The sequence below is a fragment of the Nyctibius grandis genome, chromosome 2 (genome assembly GCF_013368605.1).
Source record: "Nyctibius grandis isolate bNycGra1 chromosome 2, bNycGra1.pri, whole genome shotgun sequence".
NCBI classification, from domain to species: Eukaryota; Metazoa; Chordata; class Aves; order Nyctibiiformes; family Nyctibiidae; genus Nyctibius; species Nyctibius grandis.
In genome coordinates this window covers 51927039-51950446 of record NC_090659.1, presented here as the reverse complement: position 1 = coordinate 51950446, position 23408 = coordinate 51927039, and the positions used below count along the sequence as shown (strand labels likewise).

Genomic DNA, 23408 nt, shown 5'->3' with positions numbered 1-23408 from the left:
ACTATGTATTTTCAGCTCTCTCGAGTCTTGAATTAGAATCAGATAGCTGTTGGCCTTTTTACTGCCTTGCCCGAGGCATACTAGGTAACGTCACATGGGTAAGCCAATGCAACATATGTTTTGCTAACTGGGAAGCTGGTTAGCAAGACAACCTTTTTCTTATTAACACATGGTGCACTTACACGACATTAATATATATTTCTACTTTACAGATTTATAGTGCCAGAAGAAAGGCATTAGCTGAGCTAAGCAAAATAGGCAATCAGCATACTCTTCACATGTTGTCCTGAACTAACACATAAACCTTACTAGACACGTTGGTTTCCTTTGTGAGGAGAATAAAACATAACAGACTGAAATGTGCAAACCTGTGTTGTTCTGTGGATATTCAGGGAAAGGATACTCTGGTTTACGTTGTCACGCATTGAAGTAGAATTCTGAAAAAAAAAAGTTAATTTTTATTCTGGATGTCTATATTGGAGGCAGAGTAGTTAATTTCTAAAAATTAATACTGTTGTGCAATGCAGTGATTTTATTGTCTCTCCAACTACACTCTACCAGCCGTACATAGACTACCGTGCCAGTATTCATTTATCCATGCTCTGAAGTTGTGGTAGTGTCAAATCCATCAGAAAGAGGGATTGTTTCAGTAGTAGTTTCACGACTTGGCTGATTAACACAGATCAGAAGAAGCAGCCTAACTGTGGAAACCACTACAGCATGTAGTTTTAACAGCTCTTTAGGGAGCTAGTTAATGAAAGAATCACTACAGAAACACATCCATGTGAAAAAAGGAGCATTCTCATACAACACTCAGAGGATATGTCTTAAGTGGAAATATGTTCATAATTTCTATTTACTCATAGCTGTAATTACCATCTGCCTTAAGAGTACTTTCAGTCTTCGTCAAAGTTGCTTAGATATTTCCTTTGTCACATTTCAAGCAGAGAAGTTCTGCACAGACTAGATCCTGCCCTGTGATTTCTTTTTTATTCTTCTGTAAGAATTTAATTATCTATTCTCTGTGTGAAGAAAGCACCAGCATTCCCAGAGACCTGAGCCTCCCCAGCCTGCTTGGACTGGCATTCATCTGATTCATGTTCTTGCTTATTTTTGCCATCTGTCTGCAAACCAGAGTTCTTCACTTTTAAATTCATGCTGGTTTATATGTTGCCTGCTAATTTTTAACTCTTAAAAAGCTATTCCCCTTTTTTTTTGCTGTAGTGTCTACGAGCCGGATAGAAACGTGCTGCGAAGGAAAGAATGGGAGAGGAGAAATCATGAGGCCCAGCAGGAGGATGGCGCATTTAACACGAGTTACTCCCTCTTCAGTGAACCGTACAAGGTAGATGCTTCCCAGCTGGGTGGCTATTTATTTATTTATTTATTCCACAGTATGAAAACGCAGCCTGCAAAAGGCATTGTCCAGGTTGCAGCACCCTCCCACAAGTGCTAGCCTCACAAAATTTGCAAAGAACATTTACAGTTCATTGAGAATTGGATTTTTATGTGTATATATTTTTTTTAATAGATATCTATATTTTTATATATAACCTTCTTATGCTGTTCAGCAGCACACCAGAATGAAATAAACCAGAAATATCCTAACAATTTTTGAGATGGAATTAAAACTAGGAGGTGAAGGTGACAGTGCCCTATTTTTGCAACACTTAAAAGGAAGCAATTGTGTTAGCATTGTGTGTGAAAGTCAAACAATACAGTAAACACTGCTCTGGCCAAGATTAATGCAATGAAATATCTTGGTATTTGCTTTTTTTTTTGCCCCCTGTAAGTATTACCAACAAAATTTGTCTGCTAGACATGTTTTAGTCTCACCAAAGGCAGAAGTAACTTACGAGTCCCAACTCCCTGTTTTATCCCTTGTGGTAACAGTAGTGTGATGAGGCACAATCGTCTCTCCCCACCCCCTGTTAGAAGGGTCAAGCAGGATCTTCTGCACTTAACTGCTGCCTCCAGAAGCCTGCAATCCAAGCCCTTGTGAACAGGACCAGAGAGCAGTATCCCATGGGGGCTGCTCCTCTCCCTCAGCTAACCCAGTGACTTTGCCTGAGTGCATCAAAGCATCATCGTGTATCATCTACTGTGCCCTTCCAGTAATGCCCGTTACTGTTACAACCACCACGTTGTGAAGCCTTTCCCTCCATGCAGCATCGCTTGTCCTTGATGCTTTGGGTGCTTTAGTGCCTCTTTCCAGGAGTCCTATTTGGGACCTGGCACTTGGCTTCTGCACCTGATTTCCATGCTTCCATGTTTCATGCTTCCAGATTGTTGTATTAGTCCCTAATAAAAAAGAAAGATCTACCACTTTCAAACCATGTCCCTTGATAGAAGACAGCTCTGTCTGCCTTGAAGCTGACCTCCAGCTGCCTGAATTTCAGATTCATTACAAAGGCATTTAGAAACCATGGGAGATGTCTTGAACTCCTCCTCAAGGCTCTACTTGAAAAAGTATACCGTGAGACCAGTCAAGGGCTAATCCATGGAAAAAAGCCTGAAAAGCTTAAGTCAGCTGTGTCTTGGCATTTAGTGAGGGCTCTGCAGCAATGGGGACTAATGATTTTCCATTTGGTAGGTCCAATTGAATAGACCTCTCACAAAATGGGCCTGTCCTTTTGCTGGGTCCCTGATACCATTTTGTCTGTGGTACCTAAAGCTGGTAATACTGAGGCTGAAATCACTTATAAAAATAGTATAGTTGGGATATTTTGTGCACTTTATTACTTGTGTGCCAATGTACTGACTGTCATGGCACAGACTTCGTGTATCATGGACACACCAGTAGTTTCTGAGTTATGAAGTCTGAAGGCACCTCTATGCAACCACAGTATAATTCCATTGACTTTAATGGGAGTGGATGAAAAATCATTGCTGTCTCTAGAAGCAGAGAGGGTATCCTATGGGGAGACAGAATAATGCCAATCAAAAAGCCATCCATGCTTCTTATCTTTAAACACTATGTCCCTATTTTGGACAAGCGTGTAAAGTAGGTGCTGCAAAAATACATCCAACAGCTGGCTTTGTCAAGGAAACATGGAGAAAGGCAAAGCCCAGGCCAGCTGTATAACTCACCCACAGCTCTGTTGGCATGACAGTCGCAGCTGCTTGGGAAGACCAGTCATTCTGACAGTATTGGACACCAAAACTTGAGCAGTGGGGTATTCTAAATGTCATGTCTACACTAGCAATGGACCATTGCGCTGTCTGAACTCATCCAAGCATTTGTGAACCTTCAGTGTGGGGGTGCAGAGCTGTGGCTTGGGCATTTTGATCTTATTGTAGAGAGAGGCTGACTGCAAAAGAGGAAACCTTTCTGTGAAAGCAAAACTGAAACCCATTCTTACTGTCTTTAAAGATCATGTTCAAGTTTTAGGTGTTTCCAGAGGGGAATGAAGTCACAGCAGACATTCACTGCAAGCTCTGATTGAATTCAGGATTCCTCAACACAGCTTGAGAAACATGAGCTAAAGCCAAAGGATTTGCCATTCAGAAGGCCGTATCTGAAAATCAAAGGCAGACTGGAAATCTCTTAAATCTTACGTCCTCTCTCACCTTGACATGTATTACTACTCCTGTAACATCAGATTTTCTGAAAAATCCTGACTCTTCGGGTTGCCCCTTATCCTGTTCAAAGTATCCATAGCAACCCTTTATGAAGGATTACAGGAAATCCAGTATCTTTTACTGAAAATGTCTTTTACACTGCATAAAAAGTAGGAGTTTCATTCTGGGTATTTCCTGGATGGAATACCTTGCCTCTTTAACCATATCAGTATTTTTAATGAAGAAAAAAATTCTGATGGCCTTCCATGCAACTTTCAGGCTTATTTTTAGAAGTGTTTGATCTTGCAGTCTTCAAGTGCATGGATACATCTTGCATTGCAGAAGAATATCAGAGCACTGTAAGTTAGAAATGTTTGCACAGAATGCTTTTCCTGCTTACTCATTTCATGATCATGTTTTCCCTGTGTGAATGATTAAATAAGGCTAACAATGTTTCAGAGCAAATAATAGGACAAACTGTTACATCTAAAGCTCATAACAAGTTACCTCAGATCCCATCTTGCTCCCAAGAGGATGGAGGTGAACTCTTCTAGGTGAGCTCAGCTCAACACAAAATCTTCTCACCTCAAGTTGCCCCCAGTGTATCCAGAAGGAATGAACAACACCAACCAGTTGTCAGCATGTGCCATGGTACAGGCATTATATCGGTTTGCTGCAATTATTCTTGTAGTTATCTGCGATCTCTCAATAAGAGGTGTCTTTGTGTGACCTTCACATCACATCCATATAGAAGACAATCTGCAATTAGGCTTTTTTTTTACTTCCCATCTAGATAGCAGCCATCGGAAAGAATGGACCTTCTGTTAGAGAACTTGGACTTACCAGGGGCAAAACTTGCACATAAATTCTCTTACGTTCATGGACCTAGAGGCAGCCAGGTAGAGAGCTGCCCCACAAGCTGTCTGTGCTGTAGGAGACTTGTGGGTGTCAGAGTCCCTGTTCCATTTGGTGGTTCTTGTCACCATGCTCCTGGCAAGGAAGGAAACCTCACACACAGCCTGGCTGAATCAAGCTGGGTGCAGGCCCAAAGGCAGATCTCCCTCCCTAGAGGAAAGCTGGAAACGCATCTCTCTACAAGGTATCTACACAAGGTGGAGGATCCACTGGGTGAAAGGAAAATTTTCTATGCCTTCCAGAAAGTAATTCTGCTGGTCAAGGAGATGCCCAAGTGTAGAAGCCATTTCATTGACCCCAGGAGACACATGAGTATATCTCCAACCTTCTTTCTTTTCAGACATAGAATCATAGAATCATAGAATGGTTTCAGTTGGAACGGACCTTAAAGATCACATGTTTCCAACCCCCTTGCCACAGTCAGGAACACCTTTCCACTAGACCAGGTTGCTCAAAGCCCCATCCAACCTGGCCTTAAACACTGCCAGGGAAGGGGCATCCACAACTTCTCTGGGCAACCTGTTCCAGTGTCTCACCACTCCCACAGGAAAGAATTTCTTCCTAATATCTAATCTAAATCTACCCTCTTTCAGTTTAAAACCGTTGCCCCTCATCCTATTACTACATGCACTTGTAAAAAGTCCCTCTCACGCTTTCCTCTGCACAGGTACTGGAAGGCTGCTCTAAGGTCTCCCCAAAACCTTCTCTTCTCCAGGCTGAACAGCCCCAACTCTCTCAGCCTGTCTTCATAAGAGAGGTGCTCCAGCCCTCTGATCATCTTCATGGCTCTCCTCTGGACTCGTTCCAACAGCTCCATGTCCTTCTTATGTTGGGGGCCCCAGAGCTGGGTGCAGTACTCCAGGTGGGGTCTCACAAGAGCGGAGTAGAGGGGCAGAATTACCTCCCTCGACCTGCTGGCCACACTGCTTTTGATGCAGCCCAGGATACGGTTGGCAATGTGATGCTTCCCACTTTTGAAGCCTCGTTAATAGTTTCCTCTTCTCTAGGACATCAATGTGATTCCTTTGAAGCAAAGGAACGCCCTTTTTTAAGCCACTTGCTGTTTGTGAATTCATGCTTCCTATTTCTTTTCGTAGCAGGTTATTGTCCTTGTGACAACAACAGCTGCATATGCAGAGAGAAGATCAGGCTGTAGTGGTTGAGCCATCTTATTGCAAGTTTGCAAAGCAATGTTTCGGATGCAACACTTAGGAGTTTTTCCCTTCCCACTTCCCTTCAATATGTATTATTGATATATATTCAACTCTGTTAGACAGCATTGTAACAAATGCATAGCAGAAAGCTAGCTGTAATGTATTTTCCTTAGTTACAAGGTAGTGTCCTTGAAATGTGAGGGGACAAGTTTCAAGCAAGACAGGACTGCTGCTGCTGCCTGACTTAGGAATGCTTCTACTGTACTCTGAAGCATGTGGCAATCACTGCAGTCCTTTACTGGGAATTTTTGGTTGGACTAATTTTTTTTTTAATAGGAAAACCTAAAAAAAATTCTGAAGTAAGGGACTTTTCCTTACATTTTTGTTTGAGTGACTCAGTTTTATTTAAAGGCTTAAAACCAAAAATACTGATGTTGCTGATACATCTTTCATATTTTTTACATAACTTTCAGGGGGTCTTCTTCACTCCCTTTGCTCCCTTCTTTCTCTTTCTTTCTGTTTTCCTCTAAAACAGAAAGTCTTGAGATGAAAGCTTGGCCTTCTGAAGCCAATGGGAGTTTTTCCATCCAGACCCCATGTCTGGAAGAAAGAAGGGAGAACACCACTGGCTCATTACTGTCTTCCTCTGAAAACGTCAAGCAAAGAACATCACACACCTGAATTTTGGCAGGGTTCAGAAAAATCTCAGCTGCATGAATGCTAATGATACACCCTTTTGCTTACAGTGGCTTTTTAAAGCAAGGGTTTTCAATCTTTTTCAGTACGTTTTCTTTGCTTGTTTTATTTCTTTGTGGAGCTTCTGCCTCTTCAGTCAGGAAGTAAATGGATTATTTTAAAGACAATAATTAATCTTAAAGGGGAGGGAGGGTGGCTGTGTCCCCCCTGCTGCACACAGCAAGCACTGAACATTGTGGAGAATTTGGTGGGTTGTGTTCACTTTTTTTTTCAAAGAGGAGAGTGCCCTGGAGCGAGCATCCTCTCAGAGTATTTTCAAAGAAGGGACATAGTCATCTGTAGTTTTCCCATTGTCCCATGAGCTGTCTTCAAGTCACCTCAGAGTATTCGGTTGGCTTATACTGGTGAGTTCATTCGGTGCTTACGCTGGATGTCTTGTGGCTTCCCAGTTGCAATTTGAAAACTTAAGCAGTCAGAGAAGGAAATTGGGAGTGCAGTGTTTTCATTCATGGCTGAAGGACAGCTTGCACTGGGATACAGGAAAAGTTTTATCATGGTCAGATTTAATCCAAACCATTCTATGTAGTTGCAATAATAAATTTTCTAGTTTCCAGGTAATATACTTTAACTACAGCATGATACCAGTGATACATTTCTTTTTTTTATATACTCTAAGGCCCTTTATAGCTTTTTCCAGTTCAGGGTAGATTTAAGATGTTGACAAGTGTCTTCAGAGACAATAAGGATTTTCGATTTCATCCCTCAACGCCACTGCTGAATAAGGCAGTGCTACTTCAGTAAGGATTTCAGCAGAAGCATGCAGGGAATTTTTGTTTTTCTTACATTGACTGTTGCAGAACACTTGGTTTTTGTTTTGCAGACTAACAAGGGGGATGAGCTCTCAAACCGCATCCAGAATACGCTGGGCAACTATGATGAAATGAAAGACTTGTTAACTGATCGATCGAACCAGAGCCACCTTGTTGGGGTTCCAAAACCTGGGGTTCCTCAGACTTCTCCCCCCAAGCCTGATGAGCATCTTATTGCAGACTCGAGACTGCCGCCTCCTCCTCCCATTTCCAGCACTACTTCTTCCACACCAGCAGCCCTACCTGCCCAGCAGAGCAAGAGTGCCACGATGGGTTGGCAGAAGGCTGGGCACAATGCCACTTCGGATGGCCAGCAGAGAGTGAGCAAGCACAGGCACCGGTCGCTGGAATCACACAAGGGTGACTTCAAACTGGCGAACCAAAAATCCAGTCTGGAGAAACTAAAACGCTATGCATCGAGTCCCACCTCCTCCTCCTCCAACACTGCCCAGCAAAGCTCGCTGAGGGCCACGCTAGGAGACAACGTCAACAGAGTGCAGCAGCCAGCAAAGCTCAATTGTAGCTTGGAAGGAGGAGCTCAAGCGCAAGAGAGACCATCAAAGCACGGTGGCGGGCACTGCGTCCAAAACTTTCCACCCTCTCTTGCTTCGAAGCCCAGTCTGGTTCAGCAGAAACCAACAGCTTATGTCAGACCAATGGATGGTCAAGACCAGGCTCCTGATGAGTCTCCAAAGCTGAAGTTACCAGCAGAGACAACCAAGTCATATAGGGGAGTGCCTTCTAACAAGCCTGATTCGGCCAGGACCAAGTCAAAGATAGCCAAGTTCAGCATTCCTAAGCAAGAGGTAAGTGTTTTTACGCTTTTTATGACATCCTCCCTTGGATGGATGGATGATGCCTTAGAACTGCAAATTGCATCTGTCTCTTTACACATTTTCAACATAATAGTTTGCACGTTTAATTTTTGTTTTTAACATTGACATCGTATATTGCAAATAGTAGCCTCACAGTAATGTAAAGATATCTCAACAGTGAAATGCTCACTGTCTTCAGGACCATAACACTACCTACAGTGGCACAGTTTCTAGCAGTATATATTATTTCACTGAATTCTTTTCCTGAGTGTCCACATATAAAGTCTGGATATTTTTAATTTGTGTGGTTTTCTTTTTTTTTTTTTTTTTTGCTAGGCAGGTGTATTACTTCTCACTGTTCATATTTCATTGACTTCTTTCTCTTTGGCAATGATTAAATGAAGTGCTTGTGATCAGAAGTAGTTCTGCTGTCCTCAGTGTTGTCAAAGTATTTTCGCAATCTAAATAAATTACTTAATATGAAAATTGTGGAACAGATGAGAATACAACAATGAGACTCTCCTTTTAGTTCATAGTATCTGTTTCTGTTTCAAATCAATTTCTGAGAAGACTGAGGTTTTCTTCCTAAAGAATCACCATCTGTAGAAATGCAGCCATGCTACAAGTATGAGAATATGTCTGAAAAAGCTTCTAGACAACATTTCTGTTAGCAGCAGTAGATATGAAAGATTTCTGCTTGGACTTATTTTATGTTCATTTATTTCACATTCCATTTATGCCAGTAGGACACCTTGCTTTATCATTTATACAATATCTGTGATTTTCTGTTTGATCTTTTTGGATGGGGAGGAAGTGGTCAGTTTTGGCAGAATAAAACCTGATTTTTTTTCTGGGATGTATTCAGAGGCCTGCATGCCAACACAAAGATGGTCACATCATCCTCTTGTGCAAATTGGTAGAGCTCCCATGACTTAAACAATGTATCGTATTTATAGGACTAAACGATTCTATTTGACTGGATCATTGTGACTTTCTCAGAGCAGAGACAATGATTGTTTGCTCTTATTTGACAGCTGTGGTGTGTCTTGAGATGTTTTTAGTCTTGACATTTTGGTTCTGGCATTTTTAAAGGAGAGGAAAAATCTAATTTTTGGTGGAGTTCTCTGGCCTCTTAATACCTGTTTTTCAGAAATGGAGTTCACTGTTGTATTCCCCCTTCGGTTTGGTTTGGGAAAGAAATCTCTCTGGAAGCAATTACTTCTCTGAGCTCTTCTAGGCATTATACCCATGTGATTTTCCTCTAAGTTAAAGTTCCATCAGTTCCAAACAACACGTAGGTGATATGTTGTTCCTGAAAAGGGGTTGTTTTAGGCTCTGAAGCAAGATTTGATAAGCAAATTTAGCATTCGCAAACTGCTGTAATTGTGCAGATAGATCAGGTAATGGCAGATACTAATATCCATTTAGCTATTATTACCTCTTTCAGACTTGTGCTTCTATCTGCAAGTGGGAAGCATTGTTGGAATTAAAGATGCCTGTGGCAATTGTCTGGATCTTTCAAATTTTCCCTCTTTACATGTATGCAATACTCTAAGGACTAGTTTGGAAAGGAGTTTTGATAGGCAATCATTTGTTTGTCTGAAATTCAGGATTTACCATTTGCATTCCAAATTCGCCTACCTCAGGAAAGAAAGCTTTCATTTGTTGTATGTAATCCATGCCGATGCATAAGGGTAAATTTGTACTGCAGTTTCTAGACATGTAGACATATTTGAGATTGCTTTAAACTAACTTGCTTAGATACTGATGGAAATGTAGGCTATGGTAGGAGAGAGTGGACTGCAGGGTAGCTACTAAAGTGTTCACCAACTTCTCATAGATTTTATGGGATGCAGTATTAATGAAACAGTATTTGATAACAGAATATAAACATTTAACTGAAGTTGAAGGAGGTGGACAAAAACATTGTCTGGTAGGTTAAAAAAGAGCTAAGCTATTATAAAAAACGATGGACAAATTACTCAGAAGTAAAATAGTAGGTACTAGAGGTGTTGGGGTTTGAAACTGGAGCTAATGAAAGACAATGTTTAGATCTCATGTTGGAGGGCTGGGAGTCCTGGTGATAAAAGTGCCCATCTTTTTTTCCTTTATCCTGACATTTCCTTTGTTCTAACATTTTCCATCCCAAGTGGCACAAGATGAAATTGGTAACCCACTGGTATTGCTACAGGGAGAAATACTGACCAAGACTGAAAATTTTTTCAGTCAATGTTGCCTAATCCACCCTCCCTTTAATTTTCTATTATATTTCTTTTTATTTCAAAATGTTTTTCCATTCTTGTTATTTGTATCATACATCTCCTAGTACAGTTTTGTAAGAATTTCCATGCATTTTTTAAATTTCTGCTTTCAAACTCATAAAACTTCTCCTTTGCATCAAATGTTCACTGTCCCCTATTAGGGACAGTAGTTTTAAGCTGCTCTTAGCACAATAGCTCTCATGGTCCTGTGAACATTTGCAGGCAAAATGAGACCTCACTTGTTCAGGGTGGGGCTAAAGGTGATGGCCAGGAAAGACCTTGTATCCCTAGTGACCATGAGAAGAGTAGAGATGCCATATAGGATGATCATGAGGGAAAGCAGGCTGACAAGTACGCTACAGCAGTGTCTGGGAAGCTGTATGGAAACAGAAATGAGAGTGGCAGAAAGCTGCCTAAGAGCAGCCAGGAGAATATGGGAAGCAGGAGAGGGACAGAGAGCTTGGGGATGGGGTATTTGGAGTGCAAGTGGTGGAATGAAGCTTTACATCTGCTGAAGTAAAAGATATGTGGCTGAGATGGGCTAGGTAGGGCAGTTAGTGTGCTCTGGAGGTTAGTGTAGACAGCACTGTGAGGTGTTAGTGGCTCGTGGTCAGCCTGTTGTCCACCAGAACCCCTAGGTCCTTCCCTGAAGAGCTCATGTCCAGTCAGTCAGCCCCCAGCCTGTACTGGTGCTGGAGTTATTCCTCCCCCTATTCAGGAGTTTACATTTCCCCTTGTTGAACTTCTTGAGCTTCCTGTTGGCCCATTTCTCCAGCCTGTTGAGGTCCCTCTGGATAGCAGCACGATCCTCTGGTGTATTAGCCACTCCTCCCTGTTTTGTATCATCTCCAAACTTGCTGAGGGTGCACTCTGCCCCGTCATCCAGGTCATGAATGAAGATGTTAAACAGTATTGGCCCCAGTATTGGCTGTGGGGGTACACCGCTAGTGACTGGCCTCCCGCAGGACTTTGTGCCACTGATCACCACTCTCTGGACCACTTCTGCAGCCTTCATGTTCTGTCTGCAGGCCTAATTTTGTCATTGCACATTTTTTTTCTACTTTCAGCTGTTAAAACGTGCTCATAGTGATACTATGGTCCAAAGCCTATACTTTTCAGCTTGGCCTAGACAAGTTCTGCAGCTGCTTAACTGTACTGAAAACTGAATTGCAGGAGGCTGTCAGGGAAAAAGATGCAAATAGGGGAAGCAAGATGTGAGTGCAGGGTGCAGGTGTGAGATAAAACAAGACACTCAAAGGAGGAAAAATTGGGGGGCAGGGGAGAAGCTGCCTAGCCTGACCAAGTAGAAATGTAAATGGTGAGGAACGACGATTTCCCCAACTCCTGCAGAGTTGGGGCACATGAAGTGATGCGCATTTCTGTGTGACGTTTCAGTTTTATTGCGAACATCACGTGACTACAGGCAACTTCAAGTTCCGCAGAGAAAACCAGGAAACAAGAATATATTGTTATAAATCTCCTGATTTGCAAGTCCACTTACTAATGCATGCAAGTTGAGTCCTCTGTTTCTGTGCACTTGCATTTAGCTTATAGTACTTTTCAGAGTCTATCAGTATATCTAATACCTACCCACTTTCGTTTGTGTTTACCAGTTTGAAGGAATCATCAGTGGAAAAATAAACACATAATGAAACAAAAAGTTAAGCCTCTTTGTAAGAACTGGCCAACAGGTCAAGGGAGACTATCCTGCCCCTCTACACGGGCCTGGTGAGGCCACATCTGGAGTACTGTGTCCAGTTCTGGGCCCCCCAGTTCAAGAAAGATAAGGAATTACTGGAGAGAGTACAGCGAAGGGCTACAAAGATGATCAAAGGACTGGAGCACCTCTCTTATGAGGAGAGGCTGAGAGAGCTGGGTCTGTTCAGCTTGGAGAAGAGAAGACTGAGAGGGGATCTTATCAACACTTACAAATACCTTAGGGCTGGGTGTCAAGAGGAGGGGACCAGACTCTTCTCAGTGGTGCGCAGTGACAGCACAAGGCACAATGGGTACAAGCTGAAACATGGAAGTTCCATCTAAATATGAGACTTGTTTACTTTGAGGGCAGCAGAGCACTGGAACAGGCTGCACAGGGAGGTTGTGGAGCCTCCTTCTCTGGAGATACTCAAAACCTGCCTGGACGCAACCCTGTGTAACATGCTCTAGGGGAACCTGCTTTGGCAGGGGGTTGGAGTAGATGATCTCCAGAGGTCCCTTCCAACCCTTAACCATTCTATGATTCTGTGAACTGAAGAATAAGAAGCAATGTCATGCAAAGTGTGTGTGTCTTCAGCAGGATACAGAATCCTCTTCTGTACATCCCTCGAGGTTTTCAGAGAAAGAGGACACAAAGTTGGCTGCAGTACAATTATTATTCACTGGAAATAAAATCACTTGAATACAAATTATAGACCATTACTTTTCAATACATGAAAAAGGTTGATTTTTAATGTAGTTCAATACCTCATTTGATATTTTTAATCAGATTTGGAAAGCCTTCAGTATCTTGACACAGACTGAAGCTTATAATTTTTTTTAATTGTTTTAATGAAAATAACTTGGATAGACCTGTGTGTAGAAAGGTAGCAGTTACTCATTTGGGAATTTAGTCTTTAGGAGCCAGGTTCATCAGTGTTAATTAGAATCCATACCCAACATCCTGGTCATTCCAAAATTATCATACTGCTCTGTAGAAATGATAGCTCATCATCTCAGGTACTGCTGTTTCACATTTTGAACTACTTAGGAATTATATTGCTGTAGGTAAAAACCCACTGTATTGGATAGAAGGAAAGAATTATGATACCATGGTATAGAGGAAAAGAGGCAGGAAAATCAAGTGCCTCTCTTTTCTAAAATTTTGTTGAGTGAGACAATAAGAAAAACCTAAGGTGGCAAACAGAGTTCTTTATATCTGAGTTCTGTTTCTGAATTTCATCTTATAGGCCGCACGCTGCTTTTTTATTACATTGAAGAAACCTTATCTATTGTCCTTCGCTTACTTCTCTAAGGGTTATGGAGCAAGGAAATCGAGGTTATATTCAAGAATGACTAGCAGTCTAATGGTAAAAGGATAGATTCAGTTCTGTTAAATTTGGGAACACATTTATGTGAAATGTAGATAAGGTCATCATGAGGTCATGTTCTTATTCCACTTCATGGAGTACTTACACAACTTCTTCTGCAGCAGAAGTAATGTACAATAGATTAAATGTTGATTTTTTTTTCCAGTTTTGCCCTGATTTTACTCAGGCAAATTTCTGTTTGCCTGGATTAGATACTCTCTGCAGTCATTCTCGTTCAAGTGGCTATATATAGCTATCAGCATCTGGCACATGCGCTAGCAAGTGTTCTTTAAATCTGCAATCTTTTTTTCGCCTATCAGTTCTATCCCCATGTATTAATGGAAACCCAAAAACCCCACAACTCTTTCCTCTCCTTCTTCCCTCCCTCTGAAAAAAACCTCCCAAGTATGGACTTAATGTCAGTAATTTGTTCAAAACCAGACTCTTTAAGGAGAGCTTTGGTGCATAGCATATAAAATAAGTAGTTCCATTCCAGTTTAAAATTGAAGATGGAAGTTCATGTGTGAAAAAACAAGTGCAGCTACATCTCAGTTGACAACAAAAGCTCCAGTGTAGACTAAATTGGGAAGATGGTCATGATCAGTGTGTGCTTCCCCTGGAAATACCACATATCCGGATCTACAGGAAAGTAGAGGGGAGATAGTGTCTTATGAGGAAGGAAAAGTGTTTAGAGGAGATCTGAGTAAGTGCTTTTCCTCAGAGGCATGACGCCACCTTCTACGTGCTGTGACAGAGCCTGTTGAAATGTTGCAGGACTAGGAGTTGAATTTAGGTTTTTCTTCTTTTCTTCCCAGGGTGTTCAGTTCTGTCCCCGAAAGGCAGAAATGAGAATAGAAGGGAAGTTGAAGCTGCTTTTAGATAAAAACAGAGGGAGAAGTTGAATGCTTTAGCAAAAAGGTCCAGACTTCATCTGGCACCGTTGTAGGATGTGCTCAAAGAGGCTGGAGTCATAAGTGGAGCATTAAGTATGTTGGTACTCTTCTACCATTTATCAACTTTATTGAAGAATTGCAGTGCTTGAGAAACCAGTTAGCAATCACAGCACTTGAGTACTGTGAGTATGAGCCAGTTGTACATGTTTTCTTTCCCAGATGTTCATGGGAACGAGTTACCAAGCTGCATTTACAAGAAGACACAGCTCAATTCATCCCTGTAATGGTACCACTGACCTTCCCCACATATAAAGGATGTTTTCCCACATTAAACAGGAAGAAATGGACAACAAGAGCAGTGTGGTGCAAAGATCCCTGCTAGTCCTGGGTTATTCAGGACCTTCGAGTGTGTCTGTGGGAGGGCTGTGCATTACTGCCTGTTTTTATATAGGAGAGTTCAACAGACTAGGACTGCAAAGAAAGAGTGTATTAAATAGACAGAGTGGTGTTTGAAATGCTCTTAACAAACACGTTGGAGACCACAATGCACAAAGATGGATTTTCAGTCTAGTTCTCTGTCACGGTTTAAAGCTGGGCTGGCTATTAACCAGGTGGCAGATGCTCTCTGTTAACCCTCTCCCCCGCCCTAAGGGAAAGGGAAAAGGGAGAGAGACTTATGGGTTGGAAAGTTAAAACAGTTTTAATAAACTATAATAATGAAAAAGAGTATAATAACAATAATAATAGAAATAATCAAATATATACAAATATATACAAATATATACAAAACCAAGACTGAGAGCTTGGAAATCCTCCTCAGGCAGAGTTGCTCCCCCCAGCACGAGCAGAAAGGAAAATGCAGTAGCTCCCCCCAGCACAAGCAGAGGGGAAAATGCAGTAGCTCCCCCAGCACGGGCAGAGGGGAAAATGCAATAGCTCCCTGCCATCATACCTGCAGGCTTTTAACTGGAGAATTGGCAAAGCTGGTACCAATCAGTGGGAGACAAGAGGGCCCCTCCCTCCTGGGCCCCACCTCCAGGAGGCAGTGGGTTAGTGATAAATAGGAAAGTGAGAATGACGTGTGTGGGATGGAATACCTCGTTGGTCAATCTTGGGTCACCTGCCCTGTCTGCTCCCCCCTGCAGCTGCGACCCCCCTTTGGCTCTTCACTCGTAAGCAGTGAGGAATTTAGCAGTGACCTTGGTTTCTCTAAGACTAATTGGCCTGGTTTGGGCCAAACCAGGACATTCTCAAATTCTGATACAAGCCTCTGCCTTTCTTGGGTTCTGCAGTTGCCGAGACACACAGCAACTGTGTGCGCGGGCAGTTTCATTGAACACAGTGGGCCTAATCTCTCTGGTTATTCTTGCATGGCAGCTCTTGTAGAAGGAAAATACTGTTTAGACACCTTTCCTTGACTTTTAGAGCTCCCTAGTTTTACTGTTTCTACCCTCAGTGAAAGAAGTTTCTTTTCCCTTTTGAATTAAATATCAAAATCTTTTTCTGGGAAAGCACTAGCTAAACTTATCTATAGGTTTTTGAAAAGAAACAATTTACTTACATAGAGCCTAAAGTTTTCTGTATGGACTGATCACCATATGGTATGTGCTATGTGTTTGTTGCTATGGTGAATCACTTGTTGTTCCTCATTGTTTTTCACTGGTAGGATGACTATCATCAGAGAAAAATCTCTTTAAACTGAATGTAAACTTATGATTGTCAAGGGAATTCCTTAATGTATGCACCTGCCTTTTTGCAAGTTTTCCCTGAGGCCTTTTTTTTCTAATTATTGAAAAAATATTTTGAGTAGTTCATTGGGGTCTCTCGTAAGTCAGATCCTCCCTTTGATAAAACTGGTCTTTCCATCTTTTCAAAAATTGGAAAAGTAACTGCTTTGGGGATAAGGAGAGCTCAACAGATGTAAGAATATGGTTCATTGTGAGAAAAGTGTATTCCTCTTGCTCCCCACCGTGCTGCCCCCCCCCAGAGTGGATGGTTTGGTTTATGAATCAGCTCTGGAGTTGATACAAAAGTGCATGCATAAAAATGTCCACAACCCCATATAATTGCTTCTCCAGTTCCTTTTGGTAATCACTAAAGTTATTGATGAAGGAAATAAGATTTCTAGAACTACAAAAAAACATTTTAATTGCACATTTTGTCTGATTTTTTTGACTCCATTGTAGTGCTTATGATGATGATAACTGGATGTAATAAAAATCCTCCCTACCAGAAACAAAGTAGTCTAATAGACCTCCTTTGTGAAATGCTTCTCAGAAGATACATGGCATTGATACCACTTTTCCACCTTTGGCCCCATTAACAGGGATTGCTCCCAGGCCTGTAAGGGTATTCAGCAGTTGGAGAAAGCGGTCCTTTTCTAGATGTGGTTGCAGGAGCTGTGCGCTGTGGCATGGCGCTCCTGCAAGCAACGAGAAGCTGTCGTCAGCGCTAGGTTTCGACTGAGCATCTCCTCCCCATCTGCTTCGTGGCTCCTTAAACAAAGCAGTGCTTAGAAAGGGTTAGGGTATGGACGGAGAGCAAGGGTGGGCTTGCTGTGGCGTTCAGATTACCAGTGAAATACTTAAGACACACTCTGCTTCTCAGACCTTACATTGCACAACACTGGAGCATTGTATCCGTGTGCAGTCAGGTGTGGAGTCCAAACCCTCGTTGCTCCTGCAGAGCAGTTTTTAATGCCAACTCACATTCTCCTTTCCAATAATTATAGAAGGGTAGAGCATTTCTGTCTGCTCTTTGTCTTCACAGCAATCTACAAGGGATCATGTAAGGCGTAAAGGTGGTCTAGGATATTTTTTTTATTTTTTGTTGAAATAGCCATGAAAAAATACTTTACTGCTTTGTTCTGTAGTTCCTCAGTCTTTCATGAATCAGAGTGACATGAAACTGTCACCACTGAACATACTCACAGGGGTCAGTTATGACTGATGAGCAAGAGAACCAAAGGAAAGTACAGCCAGCTTCACAGATCACTGTTAATTCCGGCTAAATAAATAATATATATGTGCCACTTGATGTATAAGGTTAAAGAGGTCAGACCTCCAGTAATTGTTGTAAATGCATCCAGCCAGGCCAGAAGCAGTTAAATTTTGTCTTGTTGGTCACATATTCACTTACAGTAAATGAAGACAAATATACCCTTAAATATCTGCATGTAATATACTTTATTCACCCTGCACGTCGTAAAGTTGTCATTTCAGTAGCACTTCTGAGTATGGAAGATCTATCCCTGTGGTACCACAAAATAGCTTCCTAGAAAAGTAACTAACAGAAGGCTTTTTTTTTTTAAAGTTCAGAAAATAAATAACGTAGGCGTCTGATTTCCTGTCACTCTTGGTTAACTTTGTATGAAAATGGATAGCTTCCAAACTAAAGCAGGCACCAGCCTGTCTGGAGAAAAAGGCATCTGTAAAGAAATGTGTACATTACATATTCGTGTAGTTTCAAATCTCTTAATTGTATTTTATATATAACAATTGCATGTTCTGAAATATGGTACCTTTTACTGCATGAGTTAAAACCAGCGTGCCAGAAAGGCTGAGGTTGCTTCTTACACCGTCTAGGATAAGCATTTCCTTTCCCAAATTCCCTCATACATGCCCCACTCTCTTCCCTCCCTACCAGCATGTTTCTCTGAGTGATGGAGGCTCAGTGTGAGGTGGCTTTACACCACGTTGCATTCAGAAGATAAATACACAAAAAGCATTCAGGCCAGTGAGCCACAGGGTCATGAATGTTGAGATCCAGCATTTTCTCTCAGAACCAGAAATTGCTATTCATGTTCCTCTGCATTTACTGTAAATGGCTGTAAGGGAAGCTTGTGTAGCTAAAAAGAGAAGAAAATGAAGATTATTTCTTGTTAACTCTTATCACTAGCACAAGTTTAAGGAGAGATGGGATTTAAAATGCTCTCTCTGCTTGGCAACTATTTTGAAATGAGATGTTGAAGATGATGGGGTTTGTTCTTGCACATGCCAGAGATTATTAGTATTCAAATACCAGCAGCGTAATCTATTGTTAATCAAATTTTGCATTTATTTAAAGCTAGTTGTACAACTGCGTTCAGATGCAGAGGCAGGCACAGCTTTATGTGACTGCTACAACTTCTAGACCTGAAGTAGAAAAGGGGAAGACAGCTGTGAGATTATTGATTACAAATGTGGCCAAAACCAATATTAATACAAAGTATATAGAATGGCCAATACGAAGTATATAGAATGGCCATGATTTGGCAGTTACGCATTATTTTCTAAGAGGCCTTCTTCTCCCATTTTAATTACTATCTCAGGGACATCTGATACAAGAAAACATATTATCAGAGACATCTGATACAAGAAAACATATTAGCTGGTTAATTTCTGATTTCATGGAAGTAGCAGTCCAGGGCGGAAGTATGCTGTCTAGAAAAAAAGGCATGGGATGAAGGACCAAGTGTAATGTGAGAGGGACAGTTTGAAAAATACCACAAGCAGATAATGAATGTCTCTCTTGCACCAAATCGTAAACGTTTAGCATGCAGGAAAAGTTAAACATACATAGACAGAGAGGACATAAGAATAAGCTGGGCCCCATAAGAGTGGAGGAGTCTGAGAAAAGAATTACGTGAGAGCTTGAAGAGAAAAGAATGAAAATATGCTTTAAGAAACCCACCGAAAAGGAGGGGTTAGTCATGGTCTAAATTTTTGTCCTCATGGGAGGACCAAGTGCAATGTGAGATGGACAGTTTGAAAAATACCATAAGCAGCAGTTGCTACTTACGATAAAGTCTGCATGCAAGATCTTTCAGTAGCTTAGAGACGGCTGAGCAGGCCCCAAAACTTCAGGTTTTTGCTGCAGTGTGTTCGTTCCCATGAGGAAGCCTTTGGGAGCACCCTTCCTTCCCATGCTGCTCCTGCTCCCAGGTAGTAATAGACCTACATCCAGAGGACACCCCTGACAAAGAATCAAACTGCACGATTGCGGTTATTTCTAAAGAAGCTTGTCCTCTCCCGTGACAACAAAAATTTAGATGGTGGCCATCACCTTCTTCACAGATGTGATATCACTGTCTCAGGAGGAAAATGCATTACCCATCTCCCCCCATAAGCAGTATGGCTTAGGTGTAGACATAGGTTCTGTGGGAGGTGGAAGAGGCAAAACCTCATGCTTACATAGGATGTGCTGAATGTCTGTGAACAGCCTCTACACAGAGCTGACATCTTCTGAAACACAGCAGGTCTTTTTTTTTCTCTCCACTCAGAGGGTTTATAGCTTCTGATAATACCCAGTTGCATATTCATCAATGAACCAAAAACGCTGTGTCTTTTACTACTGTAATATCTTCCATTCAGGAATTTCAAAGCTCTTTATAAGCATTAATGACAACTCTGAAAATAACACGTGAAATCTGGTTACAGAGGAGTTCACCAAGGTGCAGGCAGATGGGGACACCTTCCTCGATGGCGCTGCCAGCAGCTATGCTGCAGACCAGGTGTGCTCCCCTTGGCTGCATTTGCCAGTGGTCCGGGCTGAGGGACCAGCTGGAAAGTGATGTGGGAGGCTGGGGTAGAGGACAGGATGGTGCACCCAGATCATGCGCCTTATCCTGTCCCCAGACCAAAGCTGGACATGCTTGCGGCTGGCCACAGGCCCAGAGCAAGCACAGCCAGGGTGAATCAGTGTCAAAGCAGTGAGCAAAACTGAACAGCCTGAACCCCCAGTTCTGTGTTCTGATATTTGTGCTACAGCTTGCCATGTAGCAGAGCGACTCATGAAACTCTTCCATAACTTTGCACTGGAAATGGAAGTTAACACAGAAGCATAAGTAAAGGCTTCTTGCTAAACTCTGAATTAATGTTTCTCACTGTATTTCTTCCTATCATTTAGGTCACTTGAGGCAGAGACAGTTCCTGAGTGATTATGTCACTTATGGTTTACCACTTCCATCTGAGTTATTCACTGCACATGCTGCACTAGAAATTAATAGGAGTTTTGTCATTGCATTCAGTGGTAGCAAGAGCAGGGTTTGACAGGGATGAATATTTCTTTTCTACATTCCATGAACTTCCTTTGGTCAAGAAGATATTGCTTGAGGGAAGACAGTCTTTTTTTCTTCAGTCTTTCTTTGTTTTGTTCCAGAAGTGGAGATGTAATACTTGTGGTTGTTATTTGACATCGTTATTACTTTGAATAATAATACAGAATAACAATCGGTGGCAGAAGGTGGCATTTGAATACAGAAATGCTATGCTGTGTTAATCTGTTAACTTCAGGACATATCTTTAGAGCGTCAAAAGAGCTTCTTGGCCAGTCTGAGGTGCTTGAGTCATTTTTTTCTATCTTGTAATTAAAGTTTCTAGCTCCCTGTTCAGAATCAGTTTCCTCACTGACTCTTCAGTGAATAAATCTACATGAGTGATTTCCTGACAGTTGTACATTAGGAATTATGGCATATCCCTGCACATAACTTACAGAACTATCTCAATACACAGAGAAGAGACCATAAAACACACCGAATGGGGATTTCTCAGATATGCTAATTGCTGCTATATAAAGAGCATGGGATGAAGAGCTGACACAGAGGAAGTTCAGCTAAAAAGTACCTGCCACAAATCCTTGAAGGTTCATGGAGGAGCAAATCCTGCTGCTGCCCCTTCACAGCAGAGCTCCGCTGAGCGAAACCTTTGTAGTTTAGTGAGCTCAGGCACGGAGGGCTGGCAGCTCTCTGCAGGCCAGTGCCATGGCCAGGCAGGGGCTGGGACTGGGGTCTGCCTTCTCCAGGAGCTGCTGCTGGCATCGGGGGGGCAGTGGGGTCAGCAGTCTACTGGCATGGGAACAACTCCCACCTTCTTGGCTCTTCGCTGCCTGGTTGCAGTGCCCAGGCTGCTTTTTCATCTGTCCTGCAATAGACCCAAATGCAGGCCTAATTTTTTTGTCTGGAAATGGACTGGATCTCATTTCCCGTTCCCATCTTCTCGTCTATGAGTTTGGCTCTCAGAATAAAGCTGCTCTTCTCCTTAGACTGAATTTTTGTGTATTCAGAGCATGGGCTGGTCTAACTAATGGACATCCACTGCCCCTTCTGTGAAACTTAGGTTGGCCATTCAGTGACAGGAAGATGCTGTCCACGTAAATGATCCTCCAAATTTTTTGCAAAATTTGCGCTAAATTGACATCCATGCCGAACTTTTCAAATGAGCTCCATATTTGTAGAGCACTGCAAAAGAATTTACAGTGTAGAGGGGGAGTTATGGTTCAGCGAACGTGCTGTAACCAGGTGTGAGTTATACTCTTGTAGCTTTTTTCAGTGATACCTTTTATGCACTGATTGCAGATAGGTATTTTTGCACTCAGTGGAATGGGGCTGGATGTCTGAACTCATTTTAAGTAGGCTATTAAAAATCACTGCTTAATACTGATTTTTAGCCATTGCACTTGAACCCTTTGCCTTAGGTTGACCCGACAGAAATCAGAAGTGCTGTGCCCCAACGGTTAACAGCTGCTCTGCTGCTTCTACCAATACACCTATGCACTTATTTTTAAAACAAGTTTTCTGTACTATCTGTGAAATGCATGTCCTACTAAATATAATAATTAATGTGGAAAGATGAAACCAAATAGTTATTATTCAATAATTTTAAATTAGAATACTTTTTTTAAAAAATAAATCAACTAGACAAATCAAACAGTATAGAAATGAAATGTGCCTTTGCAGGCCCTGTGGGAAATTCTGCTAATGAACTGAAGAGTGTCAGTTTCTAAACAGACAAGAAAGTCTGCTTAATTCAAATAAATAAATTCAACTATTTGCCTCCTTATTTTAAATCATGGTTTTGGGCATAATCACATAATATGAACAAAGTAATTTCGGTGCAGCCTGTGTGGTTTGAAACACCAAGCAAAATACAATTAACTTTAAAATGGCAAATTGTAATGCTATTAAAAAAAAATCTTCTGCCTTCCAGGTGTGACTGTCTTTTAAATGTGATGATGTCACCCTGTGAGCCATTAAACCATTACCAATGAGCAGGCTGTGCATTTTCTAATGATTACTGTGGACTTGAAAAAGACTCTATAATGTTCCTTCGGTTTGTTCATCATTTTTGTTTGATAATTGTCCTAAAAATCAATGACAGCTACTGAGTACAGAAATTTGATTGAACCAAGTATAAATATAGGCAGCAATTTAGGCTGTTCTTACTTGATAGGAAAATGTCTTTGGATAATAAGTGGATTCCTATCTAAATTCATGAGTTCTTTTATGACATTTTGGGTTAAGCCTGAAATAGATAAATCTTTTTCTGATAAAGTTGCATAAGCTGTGATTTCTCCGGTGACCACATTTAATTGGATATTAAATAAAGTGCTTATCTTTACACCAACAGGTTTTATAGGCTGGATTTTTTTTTCCTCCAGAACTGTATTTCACAGATTAAGCAACAAGTAGTAGGCACACACAAAAAAATATTTATTAAACCGTGATATGCTCAGATTAAAAATTCGACTGTGTTGATTCAGGTAGGTTTTGAGCTGCATGACTGCAACTGAGGGTTAAATGCACAGGACAGAGGGAAACTGCAGGATGGTGCCAAGAGCCATGAGGACAGGTCAGCTCTGCATATTCTTCCTTTTCTACATATTCTTCAGCAAATATACAGCAGGATGGTTTTCTGTTGGGTTTGACAAGAAGCTTAAATTCCTGATAATGTTTTTGAAAAGCTTGAGGTCAGGATTCATTATGCAAGGTGCTGTACAAGCACACAGCGAGAGGTATCCTGTGATAGAGCCTATCAGCACTGGAAAAGCACTGGAAAGGTTAACAGGAACTTGGAAACTAAATTAACCTATTGCACCTGAAGAAAGGAGATAGGGACAATGCTGAGAGAAGTACCCAAATGGAAAAACATAGATGGTGTTCAAGAGGAGGAAGTCTTAATAGGGTGAGCAAAGACCACACTTGAGAAGAAGAGTGAGACAAAGAGTAGAGGATGGAAAAGGTGAAGCTGAAAGCTGTAGAGGTTTGGTTGAGTGAGAAGGGGCACGATCCTGTGTCAGTCACTGAGCAGTCTGAGCAACCCAGGCTTTGAGCAAGGGTTAAGCCCAGAGCTAGCGACCTTGGACTCCCCTTGCACGGTGCAGAACAAAGAACCCCGTGGTGCCTGCTTCGCGGGAAGCAAAAC

The 23408-nt window shown here is 41.7% G+C and overlaps 1 protein-coding gene across 1 annotated transcript in view; it reads left to right on the top strand.

Annotated features, from left to right (window-relative positions):
• Nucleotides 1-467: 467 nt before the first annotated feature.
• The window catches only part of AFF3 (ALF transcription elongation factor 3), a 294827-nt gene continuing 271886 nt past the window's right edge, over nt 468-23408 (top strand). Inside the window, exons 1-4 of the mRNA XM_068395291.1 lie at nt 468-487; nt 1225-1345; nt 7207-8001; nt 8821-8823. Coding sequence (XP_068251392.1) covers nt 468-487; nt 1225-1345; nt 7207-8001; nt 8821-8823 — 939 coding nt within the window. The remainder of the gene's footprint in view (nt 488-1224; nt 1346-7206; nt 8002-8820; nt 8824-23408) is intronic.